This window comes from Salvelinus sp. IW2-2015, linkage group LG4q.1:29 (genome assembly GCF_002910315.2).
Source record: "Salvelinus sp. IW2-2015 linkage group LG4q.1:29, ASM291031v2, whole genome shotgun sequence".
Lineage (NCBI taxonomy): Eukaryota > Metazoa > Chordata > Actinopteri > Salmoniformes > Salmonidae > Salvelinus > Salvelinus sp. IW2-2015.
The window spans coordinates 17,383,321-17,406,141 of record NC_036842.1 but is presented as its reverse complement, the minus strand read 5'-3'; the positions used below and the strand labels follow the sequence as shown (position 1 = coordinate 17,406,141).

Sequence of the window (22,821 nt, the reverse complement as noted above, 5' to 3'; positions counted from 1 at the left end):
AGTCATTAGACAAAGTTTCAGCTTTTATTTTGAAAATAGAGCGTGAAGATCACATTGCGTAAGTGGTAGGTGGGGGCTCTCAGAGTGAGTTGTGCGCAACAGAGAAAGGCTGCCATTGTTTCTCCGCGTCCAATTGAAAACCAACACTCCGGTTGAATATATTATCGAATATACAGTGGGGAGAACAAGTATTTGATACCACTGCGATTTTGCAGGTTTTCCTACTTACAAGCATGTAGAGGTCTGTCATTTTTATCATAGGTACACTTCAACTGTGAGAGACGGAATCTAAAACAAAATCCAGAAAATCACATTGTATGATTTTTAAGTAATTAATTTGCATTTTAATTGCATGACATAAGTATTTAGTACATCAGAAAAGCAAAACTTCATATTTGGTACAGAAACCTTGTTTGCAATTACAGAGATCATACGTTTCTGTAGTTCTTGACCAGGTTTGCACACACTGCAGCAGGGATTTTTTGGTATATTTCACTTGTGATTGCATGATTATAAATATTTTTAGTAATATTATTTGACTGTGGCGCTATGCTATTCAGCGTTGCTGATGACAATTATCCCGGATCCGGGATGGGTTGTTCAGAAAATACAGTGTAGACATTGTTAATGTTGTAAATGACTATTGTAGCTGGAAACGGCAGATTTTTTTATGGAATATCTACATAGGCGTACAGAGGCCCATTATCAGCAACCATCACTCTTGTGTTCCAAAGGCACGTTGGCACTTCATTGAATAGTACCCGCAAAACACCAGTCTCAACGTCAACAGTGAAGAGGTGACTCCGGGATGCTGGCCTTCTAGGCAGAGTTCCTCTGTCCAGTGTCTGTGTTCTTTTGGCCATCTTAAACTTTTCTTTTTATTGGCCAGTCTGAGATATGGCTTTTTCTTTGCAACTCTGCCTAGAAGGCCAGCATCCCGGAGTCGCCTCTTCACTGTTAACGTTGAGACTGGTGTTTTTAGTCAATGAATACCTCCTTTTCCTGTAGTCTACAATCATCTCCTTTGTCTTGATCACGTTAAGGGACAGGTTGTTGTCCTTGCACCACACGGTCAGGTCTCTGACCTCCTCCCTATAGGCTGTCTCATCGTTGTCGGTGATCAGGCCTACTGTTGTCATCAGCAAACTTAATGATGGTGCTGGAGTTGTACACGGCCAGGCATGACTCCAGCACCATCATTAAGTTTGCTGATGACACAACAGTGGTAGGAAGTACAGGAGGTGACTAAGCACTCACCCCTGAGGGGCCCCCATGTTGAGGATTAGTGTGGCAGATGTGTTGTTACCTACCCTTACCACCTGGAGGCGGCCCGTCAGGAAGTCCAGGATCCAGTAGCAGTGGGAGGTGTTTAGTCCCAGGGTCCATAGCTTAGTGATGAGCATTGAGGGCACTATGGTGTTGAACGCTGAGCTGTAGTCAATCGGCTGCGGAGAGCGTGACCACACAGTCGTCCGGAACAGCTGATGCTCTCATGCATGTTTCAGTGTTACTTGCCTCGAAGCGAGCATATTTAGCTCGTCTGTTAGGCTCGTGTCACTGAGCAGCTCTCGGCTGTGCTTCCCTTTGTAGTCTGTAATGGTTTGCAAGCCCTGCCACATCCGAAGAGCGTCGGAGCCTATGTAGTACGATTCGATCTTAGTCCTGTATTGATGCTTTGTCGGTTTGATGGTTTGTCGGAGGGCATAGCGGGATTTCTTGTAAGCTTCCGGGTTAGAGTCCCGCTCCTTGAAAGCGGCAGCTCTACCCGTTAGCTCAGTTGAATGTTGGGCCTGTAATCCATGGCTTCTGGTTGGGTATGTACGTACAGTCACTGTGGGGACGACATCCTCAGTGCACTTATTGATAAAGCCAGTGACTGATGTGGTGTACTCCTAAATGCCATCGGAAGAATCCCGGAACATATTCCACTCTGTGCTAGCAAAACAGTCCAGTAGTTTAGCATCTGCTTCATCTGACCACTTTTTTATACATCAAGTCTTTTTTTATACACCGAGTCTTTTTATAGACCGAGTCACTGGTGCTTCCTCCTTTCATTTTTGATTGTGAGCAGGAATCAGGAGGATAGAATATTTGGTCAGCTTTGCCAAATGGAAGGCGAGGGAGAGCTTTGTACGCGTCCTCTGTGTGTGGAGTAAAGGGTCTAGAAATGTTTTTCCCTATTATAACATGCTGATACCCACACATTATTCTTAGTAATGTATTGAAAATGGTAATGTAATAATGGAGAAATGTTTTGTATGATGTCATGTTTATTTTCTGTTTGGGCCACAGGAACAGTAGGTGCTGCCTTGGCAACAGCTAATGGGGATCCTAATAAAATACTAAATACTTCTCGAAGTAGAGGATGTGCGCCAGATGTCACTGGTCCTGCTAAGTGGACTGTCAAATAAAAATTAAGTGTGCCATTATGACAAACAGTCAGTCACTAAAGGATGTGGAGGGAGTTATAGAAGTGTTTGTTTGCAAAGTTCATAAACACAAACTCATTGTGTAACTAAATCTCATTTTTTCATATAGACGTGCAATCATTTCAATTCACAGGCCTCATGTAGACAATCCTCGATTGTAAACATTAATAAAGTGGCAGGAAAAATGGTGATTTAGATTTTCTTGAAGAAAATACAACTTTATGTACATTGTTATTTTAATTATTTTACAGGTATATCAAACATTTACTCATACATAACACTACTTTTGGAAGAACTTTTGAAAGAATAAAGGCATTAAAAAAATATATTTCAGTTTAAACAAGGGAAAATGTGAACTGTCATGATAGGCTTGTAGATGAAATTTAGCTCAAAGCTTGTGACTGTCACCAGGTTATCATGTCAGCATCGTGCTAATAATCTCTCATTACACACAACAGGCACCATTAAACAAAACACGCTCATGTAAGCTCTGTTTATGTGACCTGGTTCTAACATGCCGTCCTTTGTCCTGATCCAGACTGGTTGACGGAGGACTTAGACGTACATAGTAAATGTAAATCCAGGACCACTCAAATCCGCATCCGACGAGCATCGGAGGCCTGATTGTTAGTTCGTTCGATCTGTAGTCCTGTCATCTGATTGCTTTGCCGTCTTGATGGTTTGTCGGAGGGCATAGCCGGGATTCTTCTTATAAGCTTCCGGGTTTAGCAGTCCCGCTCCTTGTAGCGCGGCAGCTGCTTACCCGTCTAGCTCTTCGCTTGAATGTTGCCTGTAATATGGCTTTTGGGGTATGTACGTACAGTCACTGTGGGGACGACATCCTCAGTGCACTTATTGATAAAGCCAGTGACTGATGTGGTGTACGCCTAAATGCCATCGGAAGAATCCCGGAACATATTCCACTCTGTGCTAGCAAAACAGTCCAGTAGTTTAGCATCTGCTTCATCTGACCACTTTTTATAGACCGATTCACTGGTGCTTCCTGCTTTCATTTTTGATTGTAAGCAGGAATCAGGAGGATAGAATTATGGTCAGCTTTGCCAAATGGAGGGCGAGGGAGAGCTTTGTACGCGTCTCTGTGTGTGGAGTAAAGGTGGTCTAGAAATGTTTTCCCTCTGTTTGCACATTTAACATGCTGATAGAAATGAGGTAAAACTGATTTAAGTTCCCCTGCATTAAAGTCCGCGGCCACTAGGAGTGCCGCCTCTGGATGAGCATTTTCCTGTTTGCTTAGGGCGGTATACAGCTCATTGAGTGCGATTTTAGTGCCAGCATTGGTCTGTGGTGGTATGTAGACAGCTACAAAAAATATAGATGAAAACTCTCTAGGTAGATATTGTGGTCTACAGCTTATCATGAGATACTCTACCTCAGGCGAGCAAAACCTTGAGACTTCCTTAGATATCGTGCACCAGCTGTTGTTTACGTATGCATAGACCCTTGCCCCGTGTCTTACCAGAGGCTGCTGTTCTATCTGCCATTAGAGTGTATAGCCTGCCAGCTGTATGTTCTTAATGTCGTCGTTCAGCCACGACTGGGTGAAACATAAGATATTACAGTTTTGTAATGTCCTGTTGGTAGGATATACGTGCTTTCAGTTCATCCTATTTATTTTCCAGCGATTGAACGTTAGCTAGCAGGACGGAAGGCAAAGGCAGATTAGCCACTCGTCGGCCTAAACCTTACAAGGCACCCTGAACTTTTTTTGTGAAATCTCTGTTTCCTTCTCCAGCGAATTACGGGGATCTGGGCCTGGTCAGGTGTCTGTTGTATATCCCTCCCGTCCGACTCATTGAAGAAAAACTCTTTGTCTAATGTGAGTAATCGCAGTTCTGATGTCCAGAAGCTCTTTTCGGTCATAAGAGATGGTAGCACGTTACGAACAACGTGAAAAAACAAACAAAATAGCATGGTTGGTCAAGAGCCGATAAGACGGCTCCAGCGCCATCATTCCATCATGCACTACCCAATTTCGAAATTGCATCTTAGTAGGATGATCCTACTATTATAACTTTCCAGAGTAAGTTTAAAGCCGGACTGAGTTCCTTTAAAACCTTTTTTTTTGGGGGGGGGGGGGGATGCCCCCTCTGCCAACCCATCGGGGCACGCCCCACAGTTTGGGAACCACTGTGCTAGGGCACCAAGTCCATTCACCGAAATAGCCAATAAAATGTATTTGAAAACCAAAAAACACTAGCTATTCAACAAAAACATAAGTGTATGTAAATCTACATAAATAATTTGCCGTATTGGCTACAGCCTGTCATGTCCAGACCGATGCTGACATAAGGGAGGGCCTGAAAATGTAGCCAAACTTTAATGAGACTTTTAATTCCATACTGTATATACAGTGTCATGTATTCATTGAGGCCAAGGGAAGCCAGGCTTCCCCAAAAAATGGACCAAGAAAAAAACATACAATTATTTATCTTTCGTCTCTCTGTGTTGTCAAAATTTTCCTTCAATTCGCAAGAGGCTGAATGTATCTCACCGGAGAAAGCATCCAAACGAGCGCAACATCACCCCTCTGTCTCTGTATGTGTAAGCAATCTATCTGATGCGGTCTGGTCATAAAGAGTACGACAGAGTTGACGCCCGTAGCATTGAATGCAAGGGAAGCCAACGAGCATTTGGCCTCTCTTGATAAAAAGTATAAAATAATAGCCAATCAGCATTGAGCTAAACTGAGTGAGCTCAACAGTGAATGGTCCTGGCGCAGCAAAAAATAAGTTTCAAGGGAAGCCAGTTTGGATTTGGCTTCACTCCTAACACAGGAGATATACATAATCGACAGAAACAACTTTAGTTGTTGCATCTCGTTGTGTTGTTGTCCTCCGGTGGCTAGCTAAAATTGACCCTTTCGTAAATTAGTCATTGATGGAGATACAGATTTGGACTTAATTCTCCAACTTAATTCTCCGTACTGGCCAATAATTGTAACGGCTATTCTGATCCAACCATAAAATACATTGTGCCCCTGAACTGAGAGGATGGAAGTTCAATATGTAGCTAGATGTAGAAGGCTAATGTTAACTAGCTAACGTTGCCCATGAAAGGAAGTAGCCTAGGACAACAAAACATTAAAGCGTGTACTGTATGACAGTGTCAAAGACCGTTTCGTCAACATGAAAGAGGAGGATGAGTAGGGTGAGTCAACATGTTTTTCTACTTGCACGAACACACACACACACAAATCAGAACCATGGACAGCCACATCATATTTAGCTTACGTTGATTGGACTAAATTGTTTTTGGTATCTTTTAGTTGTCACTGTATTAGACTAAGCATACTCCTATGATGATGAAGAAATGTTGCAACTCTCCGTGGTTCGAAATCAATAATTGTTTAGTAGTCGGAAAATGTCGGAAACCATTAACTTTGTTGACTTCACCGGACAGAGGTTGCTCTCAGGGTTTTGTTGTTGAATTTATTCTGCCACTGTGTCTTCTTATTGTCTCGGCCTTAGGCATATATCACGGTCACAGGGCATATGAGCCAACAGGTTATAGAGCAAACATCGCAATTATCACAACACATACACTACATGACCAAAAGTATGTGGACACCTGCTTGTCGAACATCTCATTCCAAAATCATGGGTATTAATATGGAGCTGGTCTCCTCTTTGCTGCTATAACAGCCTCCACTCTTCTGGGAAGGTTTTCCACTAGATATTGGAACATTGCTGCGGGGACTTGCTTCCATTCAGCCACAAGAGCATTAGCGAGGTCGGGTACTGATGCTGGGCAATAAGGTCTGGCTCGCAGTCTGCGTTCCAATTCATCCCAAAGGTGTTCGATGGGGTTGAGATCAGGGCTCTGTGCAGGCCAGTCAAGATCTTCCACACCGATCTCGGCAAACCATTTCTGTATAGACCTCGCTTTGTGCACGGGGGCATTGTCATGCTGAAACAGGAAAGGGCCTTCCCCAAACTGTTGCCACAAAGTTGGAAGCTCAGAATCGTCTAGAATGTTATTGTATGCCGTAGTGTTAAGATTTCCCTTCACTGGAACTAAGGGGCCTAGCCCAAACCATGAAAAACAGCCATGACCATTATTCCTCCTCCACCAAACTTTACAGTTGGCACTATGCATTGGGGCAGGAAGCGTTCTGCTGGCATCCGCCAAACCCAGATTAGTCCGTCGGACTGCCAGATGGTGAAGTGTGGTTCATCACTCCAGAGAACTTGTTTCCACTGCTCCAGAGTCCATTGGCGGCGAGCTTTACACCACTCCAGCTGATGCTTGGCTTTGCGCATGGTGATCCCATGAATCTCCCGACAAACAGTTCTTGTGCTGAAGTTGCTTCCACAGGCACTTTGGAACTCGGTAGTGAGTGTTGCAACCGAAGACAGACGATTTTTACGCACTATGCGCTTCAGCATTTGGCGGACCCGTTCTTCACAGTCCGCGTTGTGACAAACTATGAAGAACGGAGCTAGCATGGTTCTTTAGCCAAGTGTGCATACCCCACAAGACATGCTGCAGACGTCTCTGTCCAGAACAGAGGCTAAGAAATGCACAGTACTATATAGAGCCATTCATTGAACTCTCTCCCACCTCAGGTAACTCAAGCTAGCAATGAAATCTGATTTAATAAACAGATAAAACGTCACCTCACAGCACAATGCGGACTGTGAAGAAAAACACACATACACTCACTCTAACACACACACTTTACACCCACCCACACATTATTCTTAGTAATGTATTGTAAAATGGTAATGTAATAATGGAGAAATGTTTTGTATGATGTCATGTTTTATTTCTATTTGGGCCACAGGAACAGTAGGTGCTGCCTTGGCAACAGCTAATGGGGATCCTAATAAAATACTAAATACTTCTCGAAGTAGAGGATGTGGCGCCAGATGTCACTGGTCCTGCTAAGTGGACTGTCAAATAAAAATTAAGTGTGCCATTATGACAAACAGTCAGTCACTAAAGGATGTGGAGGGAGTTATAGAAGTGTTTGTTTGCAAAGTTCATAAACAAATATTGTGTAACTAAATCTCATTTTCATATAGAGTGAATCATTTCAATCACAGGGCCTCATGATAGACAACCGATTGTGAAAACCATAATAAAGGGCAGGAAAAAAGGTTGATTTAATGTTTTGAAGAAAATACAACTTTATGTAATTGTTATTTTAAGTTATTTTATAAGGTATATCAATACATTTTACTCATACATAAATACTTTCTTGAAGAACTTTTGAAAGAATAAGGGCATTAAAAAAATTATATTTCAGTTAAAACAAGGGGAAAATGTAACATGTCAGCATGATAGGCTGTAGCATGAATTAGCATCAAAGCTTGTGATGTCACCAAGGTTTCTGTCAGATGTGCATAAGTGCTGTACAATCAGTGTCCTCCACTCTCTCTCTCTCATACACACACACAGGCACATTAACAAAAGCACGCTCAGTAGCCCTGTTTATACCTGGTTCTAACATGCGTCCTTTGTCCTGATCCAGACTGGTTGCATAGACTAGACGTAACATAGTAAATGTAAATCCAGGACACTCAAATTAGTATCATACAGGTATGTTACGTTTGATATGGTTAGATAATAGTTCTTTCTGTGAGATGTTACCCCACTCTTCCACCAAGGCACTTGCAAGTTCCCAGACATTTCTGGGGGGAATGTCCCAAGTCCTCACCTCCGATCCAACAGGTCTCAGACGTGCTCAATGGAATGGCTCTTCGCTGGCCATAACAGAACACTGACATTCATGTCTTGCAGGAAATCATGCACAGAATGAGCAGTATGGCTGGTGGCATTGTCATGCTGGAGGTCATGTCAGGATGAGCCTGCAGGAAGGGTACCACATGAGGGGGAGGATGTCTTCCCTGTAACGTACAGTGTTGAGATTGCCTGCAATGACAACAAGCTCAGTCTGATGATGCTGTGACACACCGCCCAGACCATGATGGACCCTCCACCTCCAAATCGATCCCTCTCCAGAGTACAGGCCTCGGTGTAACGCTCATTCCTTTCGATGATAAACGAGAATCCGACCATCACCCCTGGTGAGACAAAACCGCGACTCATCAGTGAAGAGCACTTTTTGCCAGTCCTGTCTGGTCCAGCGACAGTGGGTTTGTGCCCATAGGCGACGTTGTTGCCGGTGATGTCTGGTCAGGACCTGCCTTACAACAGGCTTCAAGCCCTCAGTCCAGCCTCTCTCAGCCTATTGCGGGCAGTCTGAGCACTGAGGGATGTTGCGTTCCTGGTGTAACTCGGGCAGTTGTTGCCATCCTGTACCTGTCCCGCAGGTGTGTGATGTTCTGATGTCCAATCCTGTGCAGGTGTTGTTACACGTGGTCTGCCACTGCAAGGACGATCAGCTGTCCATCTTGTCTCCCTGTAGCGCTGTCTTAGGCGTCTCACAGTACGGACATTGCAATTTATTGCCCTGGCCACATCTGCAGTCCTCATGTCTCCTTGCAGCATGCCTAAGGCACGTTCACGCAGATGAGCAGGGACCCTGGGCATCTTTCTTTTGGTGTTTTTCAGAGTCAGTAGAAAGCCCTCTTTGTTGTGAAGTTAATTGCCTACCATCTGTAAGCTGTTAGTGTCTTAACGACCATTCCACAGGTGCATGTTCATTAATTGTTTATGGTTCATTGAACAAGCATGGGAAACAGTGTTTAAACCCTTTACAATGAAGATCTGTGAAGTTATTTGTATTTTTACGAATTATCTTTGAAAGACAGGGTCCTTTAGGTTAGTTTAGGTTAGTTACTTAAGTCAAAAACGAAAGGAGGGTATTATAACTCAAAAGTCTAGTAACCCAAAGGTTGCGTGTTTGAATCTCATCACGGACAACTAGCATTTTAGGTAATTAGCAACTACTTACTACTTTTTTGCTACTTTGCACCTACATAGCATATTAGCTAACCATTCCCCTAACCTTAACCTTAACCCTTTTAGCTAACCCTTTTAGCTAACTCTAACCTTAACCCTTTAACCTAAATCCTAACCTTAACCCTAATCCTAACCCCTAACCCATAGAGCTAAACTGGTTACCAACGTAATTTAATCAGTAAAAATACATATTTTGTCATACCGGTGGTCTGTGGTCTGATATACCATGGCTGTCAGCCAATCAGTATTCAGGGCTCGAACCACCCAGTTTCTAATTATATTTATATTCCGGACTCTGACATTGCTCGTTCTGAAATGTCTTGATTTTTATTTTGGGGGATTTGTGTGTATTGTTCAGTATTACTGCACTATTGTAGCAAGAAATATAAGCATTTTGCTGCATCTACAACATATGAGTACGATACGATAAAATTAGATTAGATTTTGATTTGATCTCATCCACATTATGATTGTGTCCACATTTTTAGACAGGTGTAGATGTTTAAAAGACGCATTGTGATATTATAAGTGCAAACAGACCATATCAGGATGTAGGACGCATGTTAAACACAGGTATAAACGGAGCTATAGACATACACACGATGTCCCCTGGCGCATCTCTGCATTGGATTTGTTTGTCACTTTTCCTCGGACTAATTCTGACGAGACCCTTATTGAGAATTTACTATTCCAACGCCAGTACGATACGCAACAAGCCACCTGTTAGGACACTGAGAATTAACAGTCATTTAGAAAGGCCCATTTGAATTTCCAATGGCTTGATTTATTCCTAAATAAAAACGTGTCAAATGTCACTGCATAAATATGGTCGTGTTCAAAACCACACACAAGCTGTAGCTTATTTTCTCCCTGCTCCATCTGTCCATGTCATGTCCAACTGATATTGGTTTCAAGGTATTTATTATCATAAACCATGTTTCTATGCACAGTTTTTATGCGAGTAAAGTCATACAGTATAAAAAAAGTCACTACGATTGTGATGGAAACAAGAAGTTTCGGTACAATTTTATAAATGCCTACAGATAATTTGTTTGTTCGACATGGTGGGATCTTTTTGTGAGAGGTAAAATGAACTATGCGAAACACATTGAACTTTAGATATGTATTCGGTACATGAAACCTTTTAAGCAAAAAATAAAATTTTGTGTGAACAATGTCATCACGCAGCAAGTCTGTTTGGTGGAAACACCACTGGTGAGAAAATTTGCATATTTTTCTTTATGCATATTTTAGAATATTTGCATGGAAATCTATTGCCAATTGGATGGAACCCTGAACGATTGTTCCATTCAGAATTTTGGTCTCTTTCCCAGTTCCCCCACCACTGCCATAGCTCTGTGAACGATTGTTCCATTCAGAATTTTGGTCNTCCCAGTTCCCCCACCACTGCCATAGCTCTGTGAACGATTGTTCCATTCAGAATTTTGGTCTCTTTCCCAGTTCCCCCACCACTGCCATAGCTCTACAGTAGACTATGTATGGAATAATTGGTCAGTCTAAGAAATGTGTTTACCAAGCTGCACCATTGTAGGCTAATGTAACAATATCATTGGGAATCCTGTTTCCTCTCCCAACTAGTTGCACTGGCTGTGGTTGTGACATCACATAATTTCCATACAGCCATGGAGGGTAGATATTGTTATTTTTGCTCCATTCATTTAAAGGCTCCCCATGACTTCTCACTGTTGCTCCATTTTGTTTTCTGCCTTGCATATGAACAGCTGGTTTAGTGTAACAGTCATAAATATTCAGAGCAATTAGCTGTGGCATCGCTGTAAAGGACTGACAGCTTCTTTAGCTCATGTTCAGAGGTCCTGCTTGATGTGCCATAAACAAAATGGAAGATTTCTGATGCAGCTCATCACTCTGGGTCTTACAATGCTTGCTCTCTCTTTCTCATTCTCTGTGTCTGCCTGTCTGTCTAATAACCTGTCACAAGCACATCACTATGGATCAATGTCACACATTTTGTTTCACATTTAGTCAAACATTTCTCTATTACTCACTATTTCTGTTCCTTCTTTCTTTTTTAACATTGCCATCCCTCTTCTCAGTCTCTTGTCTGATTGGGATGCAAACAGTTAATTAAGGGGAGACCACTTGCATGACCTAAAATTAGTTGAGAACACTTACAAATTATCTTTCGGCCTATGTTATGGAAATACAGGTTTAGGATGTGTTTTTAGAGACAATTATTGAAGTCATTGGCATTATATGTAATGAAATGGTTATATTTCTCTGTAATGCATATGCTTGGAATGTCTATGGTGTCACATTTCATATAGGCCTAGGCAAAAACCTGACAGTGGATAGGCTTGTCAAGAGCGTTTTCCAGACAACTCCTTGAAGTACAGTGGCAAGAAAAAGTATGTGAACCCTTTGGAATTACTTGGATTTCTGCATAAATTGGTCATCACATTTGATCTGATCTTCATCTAAGTCACAACAATAGACAAACATAGCGTGCTTAAACTGTATTGTATTTTTCTTGTCTATATTGAATACATCATTTAAACATTCACAGTATAGGTTGGAAAAAGTATGTGAACCCCTAGGCTAATGACTTCTCCAAAAGCTAATTGGAGTCAGGAGTCAGCTAATCTGGAGTCCAATCAATGAGACGAGATTGGAGATGTTGGTTAGAGCTGCCTTGCCCTATAAAAAACACTCACAAAATTTGAGTTTGCTATTCACAAGAAGCATTGCTAGATGTGAACCATGCCTCGAACAAAAGAGATCTCAGAAGACCTAAGATTAAGAATTGTTTGCTTGCATAAAGCTGGAAAGGGTTACAAAAGTATCTCTAAAGGCCTTGATGTTCATCAGTCCACAGTAAGACAAATTGTCTATAAATGGAGAAAGTTCAGCACTGTTGCTACTCTCCCTAGGAGTGGCCGTACTGCAAAGATGACTGCAAGAGCACAGCGCAGAATGCTCAATGAGGTTAAGAGTAATCCTAGACTGTCAGCTAAAGACTTATCTGGAACATGCTAACATCTCTGTTGGTGAGTCTACAATACGTAAAACACTAAACAAGAATGGTGTTCATGGGAGGACACCACGGAAGAAGCCACTGCTGTCCAAAAGAAACATTGCTACACGTCTGAAGTTTGCAAAAGTGCACCTGGATGTTCCATAGTGCTACTGGCAAGGTATTCTGTGGACAGATGAAACTACAGTTGAGTTGTTTGGAAGGAACACAAAACTGTGTGGAGAAAAGGGCACAGCACAGCACACCAACATCAAAACCTCATCCCAACTGTAAAGTATGGTGGAAGGAGCATCATGGTTTGGGGCTGCTTTGCTGGCTCAGGGCCTGGACAGCTTGCTATCATCGACGGAAAAATGAATTCCCAAGTTTATCAAAACATTTTGCAGGAGAATGTTAGGCTATCTATCCGCCAATTGAAGCTCAACAGAGGTTGGGTGATGCAACAGAACAAAGACCCAAAACACAGAAGTAAATCAACAACAGAATTTCTTCAACAGGAGAAAATACACCTTCTGGAGTGGCCCAGTCAGAGTCCTGACCTCAACCCGATTTGAGATGCTGTGGCATGACTTCAAGAGAGCAGTTCACACCAGACATCCCAAGAATATTGCTGAACTGAAACAGTTTTGTAAAGAGGAATGATCCAAAATTCCTCCTGATCGTTATGCAGGTCTGATCCGCAACTACAGAAAAAGTTTGGTTGAGGTTATTGCTTCCAAAGGAGGGTCAACCAGTTATTAAATCCAAGGGTTCACATACTTTTTCCACCCTGCACTGTGAATGTTTACACGGTGTGTTCAATAAATACATGAAAACGTATAATTGTTTGTGTGTTATTAGTTTAAGCAGATTGTGTTTGTCTATTGTTGTGACCTAGATGAAGATCAGATACATTTTTTAAATCAATTTATGCAGAAATCCAGGTATTTCCAAAGGGTTCACATACTTTTTCTTGCCACTGTAAATAAACAGACAGTGTCAGTCTCATTCATCTAATTTGCCAGTGTTATTGGTCAATTCTAATGAGTCTTTCTTTAATCAAATGGGAGAGGGATTAGCCTAATTTTGACAGTTGAATCATCGGGAGATCAGATCGGACGTTGGCGATGGTCACGGTGGGGAGAGGCAAATTATGTGATGACGTAGGCGCGAAGCCTAAGCTTTATCAGCGTTGTACCAATTTGGACGATCCCAATAAATAACGGAAAGTTCTTAGTCGTTCAAAAACAAACGAGCCATTTGAAGGAGTTCAGTTGTAGCCGTAGCCTACAGTACAAATTGGACGAAGCACTTTAGACTGAACAAGATGCCAGATTCTACTATTCCACTTCTGTGCGTCCTGGGGCTCCTCGCGCTCTCCTCTGCATGCTACATCCAGAACTGTCCGCGAGGCGGGAAGCGCTCTTTTCCTGATCTGCAAAGACCGGTAAGTTATTTTTCGATGGAAAATAATGTTTTCTAAGGAAAGTTTCTTAGTTTTGTTCGCAATAATTTTAACAGTTGATTGGTTTTAATTGGGTTGTTCGGAAGGACGTGAGTGCTTTGGTGTATTAATAAACTTTAGGCCTATTGGTGCAAAGAATCCATTGGTTTGAAATTAAGTAGCCAGTTCATTCTGTTCCGTGGTTAATGAAAATAAAACAGTTCTTACAGATAAGCATCAAATCAGCTTAATGTGAATAGCCTACAAATGAGCTCTGCCAGAGACAAAATGTAGCCTACGGATATTTTTTGGGCGACATCCTTTATGTGACTCCTTGATAATGCCTGCAGTATTGAATCTTAAATAAAAGTAACTATTAATTTAAGCCACTGAAACACAGTAGGCCAATCAGCGGTGTTGTAACTTACCTGCGCTTTAGTCTACAAAAGATCCTTTCATTTTCAGTGCATGTCATGTGGCCCCGGAAACCGGGGCCTCTGCTTTGGCCCCAGTATCTGCTGTGGGGAAGGGATGGGCTGCTACGTGGGCTCCCCAGAGGCAGCTAGTTGTGCTGAGGAGAACTACCTGCACTCCCCCTGCCAGGCCAGAGGAAGAGTGTGTGGGTCTGAGGAGGGACACTGTGCTGCACCTGGGGTGTGCTGTGATGCGGGTAAGACAGTCCTCTTTCTTTGTTAGCCCTAGCCTGTCTGTCTGCTGGACTTGATAAAGACAGTAAATGGAGAGGTGCGCTTGAAACCGATGTGATATAAGTGATTTTACTAGTAAGAGGTGACTTATTGTGTAAATACTTTTGCATCATCCACTGGTTGGTGAGGTGACACTTCAGTTCATAGTAATGCAAAAAAAAATCCATATTGATGTTTGGTCTACTATATGAATGTTCTATCTTATTTCTACAGAGAGTTGTCTACTGGACTCAGACTGCCTAGAGGACAGTACACGTCAGCCACCCAGTGAGCAGAACAGTTCCTTGGTGGAAGGTTTGGCAGGAGATCTGCTGCAGTGGATGCTGCATGCCACCAGAAGGGAGAGACCTCAGTAACAAACCACTGGCCATCCCTCACCTGAACACACACCCAGAATAGAGCCTAGATCAGTTTCACATGCACTACTACTGCAAAAAACTTACACAGCATACACACACATCAGGACACAGGAAAGGAAGAGTGGGCTTGCTACATAAGAAAAGCAATCAGCTCTAGTACATTAAAATTTACTGTGCGTACAGTAGCCTTCAGTAAGTTTTAATTTCTAAGGCTTCAACTCAAATATGCATTGTACAATCCACTAGGGGTGGAAGGAATGTAAATATGTAGCAAATAAATATTTTCTTGCACTATTGAAATGTGTTTTTCCAATGATTTACTGAGAGGTACAGTAATAAGCAAACAGCACCTTTATTGGGATTATTCACCACATAATCAAAGGGTTCTCATCAGGGTTGGTGCCAATAATTCAGTCTAAATTCCAGTGAATTCATGAATAGATTTGCACTCCTATGGACAACTTTTTAAATTCAACAGTCTGGAATACACATTAGGTAGGAAAGATTTGGCACCATATAATCTGATTTTAGGGTGAAGTATCCTTTTCAGGTAATACTGTAATGGGGATGTATAAAAAAGCTGACAGGTTATTGATAAGGTCTTTATATCTTTACCTTACTTTGATAATACAACCATAAAAATGTGTCAGATGAACACAGACTTGTAAGTCAATTGTGTAATATTTAACCCCCTGCATTACCAGGGATAACATGAACAGATACAACAACAAAAAATACCCACTTGAACATTTCATTTCCAAAATCTGGATAAAGTATTTTGTTTATTAGAAAAATTACACAAAATAAATTACAAACGATCACAGATCAGTTGAAATGAAAACACAGAAACATTTGGGTCGTTGACAGAATGAAAGAGAAAGACATGAACTCTAGTAAGGTCTCACCAGGCACAACTTAGCTACAGCAGTTCAAGGTTATACAAAAAGTATAAAAAACATTAGGAACATCTGATCTTTCCATGATAGACTGACCAGGTGAATCCAGGGGAAAGCTATGATCCCTTTATGTCACTTGTTAAATCCACTTCAAATCAGTGTAGATGAAGGGCAAGAGATGTTAAAGTATTTTTAAGCCACGAGACATTGTGTATTTGTGACATTCAGAGGGTGAATGGGCAAGACAAAAGATGTATTTGAACGGGGTATTAGTACTAGTAGGTGCCAGGCACACCGGTTTAAGTGTGTCAAGAACCGCAATGCTGCTGGGTTTGTCACGCTCAACAGTTTCCGATCTATATCAAGAATGGTCCACCACCCAAAGGATACCCAGCCAACTTGACACAAATGTGGGAAGCATTGGAGTCAACATGGGCCAGCATCCCTGTGGAATGCTTTCGACACCGTGTAGAGTCCATGCACCGACGAATTAAGGCTGTTCTGAGGGAAAAATGGGGTGCAAATCAATATTAGGAAAGGTGTTCTTAATGTTTTGTGCACTCAGTGTATTAACGTTAACACAACATTCAACACATTGTGTGGCACGGGCTGCTATGGTACATGAAACTCATACAGTACATTCAGAAACTATTCAGACCCCTTCCCCTTTTCCACATTTTGTTACGTTACAGCCTTATTCTAAAATTGATTAAATGAACACATTTCCCCATAAAATCTACACACAATACACCATAATGAGAAAGTGAAAACATGTTTTTAGAAATTGTAGCAAATTTATATATACTACCGGTCAAAAGTTTTAGAACACGTACTCATTCAAGGGTTTTTCTTTACTTTTTACTATTTTCTACATTGTAGAATAATAGTGAAGACATCAAAACTATGACATAACACATATGGAATCATGTAGTAACCAAAAAAGTGGTAAACAATATATTTTATATTCTTCAAAAAGCCACCCTTTGTCTTGATGACAGCTTTGCACGCTCTTGGCATTTTCTCAACCAGCTTCATGAGGTAGTCACCTGGATTAATGTGGAATTTCCTTAATGCGTGAGCCAATCAGTTGTGTTGTGACAAGGTAGAGGTGGTATACAGAAGATAGCCTTATTTGGTAAAAGACCAAGTCCATATTATGGCAAGAACAGCTCAAATAAGCAAATAGAAACGACAGTCCATCATTACTTTAAGACATGAAGGTCAGTCAATCCGGACAATTTCAAGAACTTTTAAAGTTTCCTCAAGTGCAGTCGCAAAAACCATCAAGGACTATGATGAAACTGGCTCTCATGAGGACAACCACAGAAATGGAAGTACCAGAGTTACCTCTGCTGCAGAGGATAAGTTCATTTGAGTTACCAGCCTCAGAAATTGGAGCCCAAATAAATGCCTCACAGTTCAACATCCTGTTCAGAGGAGACTGCGTAAATCTGGCCTTCATAGTAGAATTGCTGCAAAGAAACCACTACTAAAGGACACCAATAAGAATAAGAGATTTGCTTGGGACAAGAAACAGGAGCAATGGACATTAGACCGGTGGAAATGTGTCCATTGGTCTGGAGTTCAAATTGGCGATTTTTGGTTCCAACCGCCGTGTCTTTGTGAGACGCGGTGTGGATGAAGGAATGATCTCTGCATGTGTATTTCCCACCGTAAAGCATGGAGGAGGTGTTATGGTGTTGGGGTGCTTTGCTGGTTACACTGACTGATTTATTTAGAATTCAAGGCACACGTAACCAGCATGGCTACAGACAATGACCCAACTCACATCCAGGCTGTTTAAGGGCTATTTGACCAAGGAGAGTGATGGAGTGCTGCATCACATGACCTGGCCTCCACAATCCCCCGACCTCAACCAAATTGAGATGGTTTGGGATGAGTCGGACTGCAGAGTGAAAGAAAAGCAGCCAACAAGTGCTCAGCAATTGTGGGAACTCCTTCAAGACTGTTGGAAAAGCATTCCAGGTGAAGCTGGTTGAGAGAATGCCAAGCGTGTGCAAAGCTGCCATCAATGCAAAGCTTGGCTATTTGAAGAAACTCAAACATAAAATATATTTTGATTTGTTTAACACTTTTTTGGTTACTAAATTATTCCATGTGTTATTTCATAGTTTTGATGTCTTCACTATTATTCTACAATGTAGAACATAGTAAAAATAAAGAAAAACCCTTGAATGAGTAGGTGTTCTAAAACTTTTGGCCGGTAGTGTATATAAAAAATAAAAATAAAATAAGTATTCAGACCTTTTCCTATGAGAGTCAAAATTGAGCTCAGGTGCATCCTGTTTCCATTGATCATCCTTGAGATGTTTCCACAACTTGATTGGAGTCCACCTGTGGTTAATTCAAATGATTGGACATGATTTGGAAAGGCACACACTTGTCTATGTAAGGTCCCACAGTTGACAGTGCATGTTAGAGCAAACACCAAGCCATGAGGTCAAAGGAATTGTCCGAGACAGGATTGGGTCGAGGCACAGATCTGGGCAAGGGTACCAAAAAATTACTGCAGCATTGAAGTTCCCCAAGAACCTAATGGCCTCCATCATTCTTAAATGGAAGAAGTTTGGAACCACCAAGACTCTTCCTAGAGCTGACCGCTGGGCCAAACTGAGAAATCGAAGAAGGGCCTTGGTCAGGAAGGTGAACAAGAATCCGATGGTCACTGACAGAGCTCCAGAGTTCCTCTGTGGAAATGGGAGAACCTTCCAGAAGGACAACCATCTCTGTAGCACTCCACCAATCAGGCCTTTATGTTAGAGTGGCCAGACGGAAGCCACTCCTCAGTAAAAGGCACATGATAGCCCGCTGGGAGTTTGCCAAAAGGCACTTAAAGGATTCTCAGATCATGAGAAACAAGATTATTTGGTCTGATGAAACCAAGATTGAACTCTTTGGCCTGAATGCCAAGCGTCACGGCTGGAGGAAAGCTGCCACCACCATGAAGCAAACATCTATGGAGAGACCTGAAAATAGCTGTGCAGCGATGCTCCCCATCCAACCTGACAGAGCTTGAGAGGACCTACAGAGAATGGGAGAAACTCCTCAAATACAGGTGTGCCAAGCGTCATACCCAAGACGACTCAAGGCTGTAAAGGTGCTTCAACAAAATACTGAGTAAAGGGTCTGAATACTTATGTAAATGTAATATTTCCATTGATTTGTAATAATTTAGCGTAAAACATTTTTTTTTATTTGTCATTATGGGGTATTGTGTGTAGATTGATGAGGGAAAAAACAATATAATCCATTTTAGAATAAGGCTGTAATGTAACAAAATGTGGAAAAGGTCAAGGGGTCTGAATACTTTGAGTGCACCGTATGTGCTGTGAGAAGCATTGAAAAGACATACTTTTTATGGGACAAGATTCCTCACTAATACTCCCAATCATTACATTTCACTGAACACTTCCTCTCTTCCATAGTCCCATATACTTCACTGTGAGTTAGGGTAGATGTCAGTCTCCTTATAAACTGTATTATCCAGATTATTAAAAACAAACAGAACAGACCTTTCTTCGTGAGGCCACTTCATGTAAACACATCTTTCTGCACTCAGACATTCTTGAACATGAACATAATAACAATATTGCATCTGAAAAGCTGAACATAAACCCCAGTTACTGAAAAAACACCAAATAGAATGCACATTGTGTAACTGGTTGTGGATCACTGACAAAGAAGTGGCTACGGAAGTGGTTCAAAACACATTCAGGAACAAAACTAGCCCTCGATCTGTTATAACACTGTCTTCGATCTGTTATAATACTACATAGCCAAGTCAAATGGTGAGGACCTCAAGGTCAGTCCAAGCAGTGCAATCTCTCATAGGTAAAGAGGGAGAAAATACATCTAATGACCACATTGCCAACTGGTAATAGTATTTAATAAAAAAATAATCAAATGGGCATAGCAAAAGAACAGGCCAAAGCTGCGTAAAATTAAACAAAAGTTTGGTGCATTTTAAATTAAGAAACGGGTCTGTCCAAGAGTGAGGAGTTATTTTGTCTGATTTCCTTAAACACTGCAAATTATATTTCTGGAGTCATGTTGTGTGTAACCTGTGGTTATCTGATGATAAAGATGGGGCCTGTTGTACCTTGTGTTGCTGTGGTAGCTGCTGTGGTTTCCCTAAGAGTCCCTCCCACAGCAGCAGCAGCTGGCCCCCAGCCTGAGGCTCCAACTCCTACATGAACCAGCGAGAGATAAGAGATAAAGTGAGGAGGGGCAGTGAGATGGGAAAAAAATTGTCCCATTCCAGTCATAGAAATACACAGACCAAAGATGGAAATGAGCTACACTATATATACACAAAAGTATGTGGACACCCCTTCAAATTAGTGGATTCGGCTACTACAGCCAAACCAGTTGTTGACAGGTGTATAAAATCGAGCACACAGGCATGCAATCTCCATAGACAAACATTGTCAGTAGAATGGCCTTACTGAAGAGCTCAGTGACTTTCAATGTAGCACCTTTCCAACAAGTCAGTTCGTAACATTTATGCCCTGCTAGAGCTGCCCCGGTCAACTGTAAGTGCTGTTATTGTGGCTCAGCCGTGAAGTGGTAGGCCACACAAGCTCACAGAACGGGACCGCCAAGTGTTGAAGCGCATAGAACGTAAAAACCGCCTGTCCTCGGTTGCAACATTTGCTACCGAGTTCTAAACTGCCTCTGGAGGTAACGTCAGCACAATAACTATTCGTCACTAGCCTAGCTAACAATAGACTAACAGCAACGCACAAGCCTAAGATCACCATGTGCAATGCGAAGGGTCGGCATTGTGGTGTAAATCTCACCGCCATTGGACTCTGGAAACGTGTTTTCTGGAGTGATGAATCACGCTTCACCATCTGGCATTCCGACGGACTAATCTGGGTTTGGCGGATTCCAGGAGAACGCTACCTGTCCCAATGCATAGTGCTAACTATACAGTTTGGTGGAGGAGGAATAATGGTCATGGCTGTTTTTCATGGTTCGGGCTAGCCCCTCTTAACGCTACAGCATACAATGACATTCTAGACAATTCTGTGCTTCCAACTTTGTGGCAACAGATTGGGGAAGGCTCTTTCCTGTTTCATCATGACAATGCCCCCGTGCACAAAGCGAGGTCCATACAGAAATGGTTTGTCGAGATCGGTGTGGAAGAACTTGACTGGCCTGCACAGAGCCCTGACCTCAACCCCATCGAACACCTTTGGGATGAATTGGAACGCTGACTGCGAGCCAGGCCTAATCGCCCAACATCAGTGCCCGACCTCACTAATGCTCTTGTGGCTGAATGGAAGCAAGTCCCCGCAGCAATGTTCCAACATCTAGTGGAAAGCCTACCCCGAAGAGTAGAGGCTGTTATAGCAGCAAAGGGGGACCAACTCCTTGATTTTGGACTGAGATGTTCGACGAGCAGGTCTCCACATACTTTTGGTCATATAGTGTATGTAGCAAACTAGCAATATGGGGAGAACTATATGGGGGGACTATGTTCTGCATAGTCCCCAAGAAATAAACAAGTCATCTCACTAGAAATCTTAAATGTAAGCCATTTTGGTATGTTTGTTTAATTAGTCTTTGTATATTGAATGCCGTTTGTCGGTGGGGTCATCTTGACAATATAGAGTAAAATAGTAATGACGCATTTTTGTAGGCACAAACGGGGGAGAACTCAGCCATGGCTCGTTGGCCAAAGCCTATGGGGATATTAATGTGTTTTTTGGGGGGGGGGGGGGGTGGGGGGGGGGGGGAGGGGAGGGGGGGGCGGGGGGGGGGGGGGGGGGGTTGGATAAACGCTGAAAATAAGGTCTGTGGTACACAGGGCTTAGGAGATCCTATACGCTTTGTTCTATGAGATAATTTCCATCAGCTAACATCACTATCTGTGAATTTTGAAGCATTTCAGTAATCAAAACAATAACATAAGGCTTAATAATCATAAAGTTCATGTAACAGACTGATATTATCGCATAGAACAAAACGTGTAAGATCCCATAAGCCTTTGTTAAATTCAGACCTTATTTTTGGCACGCATCCTGTAAACATTTGTCATTTTTTGTAATTCAGCAGATGCTCTTATCCTGAGCGACTTACAATAGTGAGTGCACACATTTTCATTTTTTTATACTGGGAATCGAACCCACAACTCTGGCTTTGCAAGCGCCACGCTCTAAGAACTGAGCCACACAGGACTTCATAGGAATGGCCAACGAACCAGAGGAAGAAAATGCTAAATATATATATATTTTTTTTAGGACTACAAGCTGGCAAGCTCTATTGTTCTCAGATAGTGGGATCATCTTGACCTCACATCTTAAAAACTTCTTGTCAATACAGGGGTGCTGTTTTCGCATTAGCATAAATGGCTCAACAGATTAAACTGCCTCTTCTTTAATTATTGCTCTTACTATATGCATATAAATAATACGTTGGAAAGAAAACAATCTCCAGTTCTAAAACCGTTTCAATTTTGTCTCTGAGTGATTCAGAAGTCATTTCACAGCACTTTCCATGACCAAGAACATAAAATCAAGATGTTTTTGTGCTGGCTTCAAGCTCTGCCTTATATGGTCATGCCTCCTATGACCCGAAACACAACTCACTGCCTTCCTCTGGGTGTCTAGAGGACGTCAGAGGAAAAATTTCTTGTCTATCTGGGACTGACGTGAAATGAGAGCAAAATCTTTGGCATGACCGACAACTTCCGGTTCTCGATTGGATGGAATTAGAGCTACGTTTTTCTTGTGTTGTGCGGCCATTATTATCTCCGTGTCGAAGTTTGTTTGATACATGTGACCAGATCATCGTAATGTATGTTTTTTCAATATAGTTTAATCAGATTATTTGAATTTTTAGGGAGTTTTGCGGGTGTTCAGTTGTTAGATTTTAGTATCGTTTGAGAAATACGTGCACTCCACCGGTACCTGTGCTGAATGGAGTGGGAAAAGAACGACTCTGAACGCAACCAACAACTCATCTGACAATGGACACTTTGATCAACATTCTGATGAAAGAGCAGCCATAGTAAGACCCAATTTACGATGTTATATCATATCTGTTGTGCATGTGATCTTGCCGTGGGCGCCAGCCGAATC

The 22,821-nt window shown here is 42.0% G+C and overlaps 2 protein-coding genes across 2 annotated transcripts in view; one reads left to right on the top strand and one right to left on the bottom strand.

The window, feature by feature from the left end:
- Positions 1-13,456: 13,456 nt before the first annotated feature.
- On the top strand, positions 13,457-15,080 carry LOC111961095 (vasotocin-neurophysin VT 1). Its single transcript, XM_023983213.2, has 3 exons — positions 13,457-13,756; positions 14,219-14,423; positions 14,674-15,080. Exons 1-3 carry the CDS (start codon positions 13,637-13,639, stop codon positions 14,814-14,816), a joined length of 468 nt encoding a protein of 155 aa, XP_023838981.1. The 5' UTR covers positions 13,457-13,636; the 3' UTR covers positions 14,817-15,080.
- A 488-nt stretch (positions 15,081-15,568) lies between these two features.
- The window catches only part of LOC111961571 (3'-5' RNA helicase YTHDC2-like), a 46,510-nt gene continuing 39,257 nt past the window's right edge, over positions 15,569-22,821 (bottom strand). The window contains 1 exon segment of the mRNA XM_023983951.3: positions 15,569-19,922. Coding sequence (XP_023839719.1) covers positions 19,782-19,922 — 141 coding nt within the window. The 3' untranslated portion in view covers positions 15,569-19,781.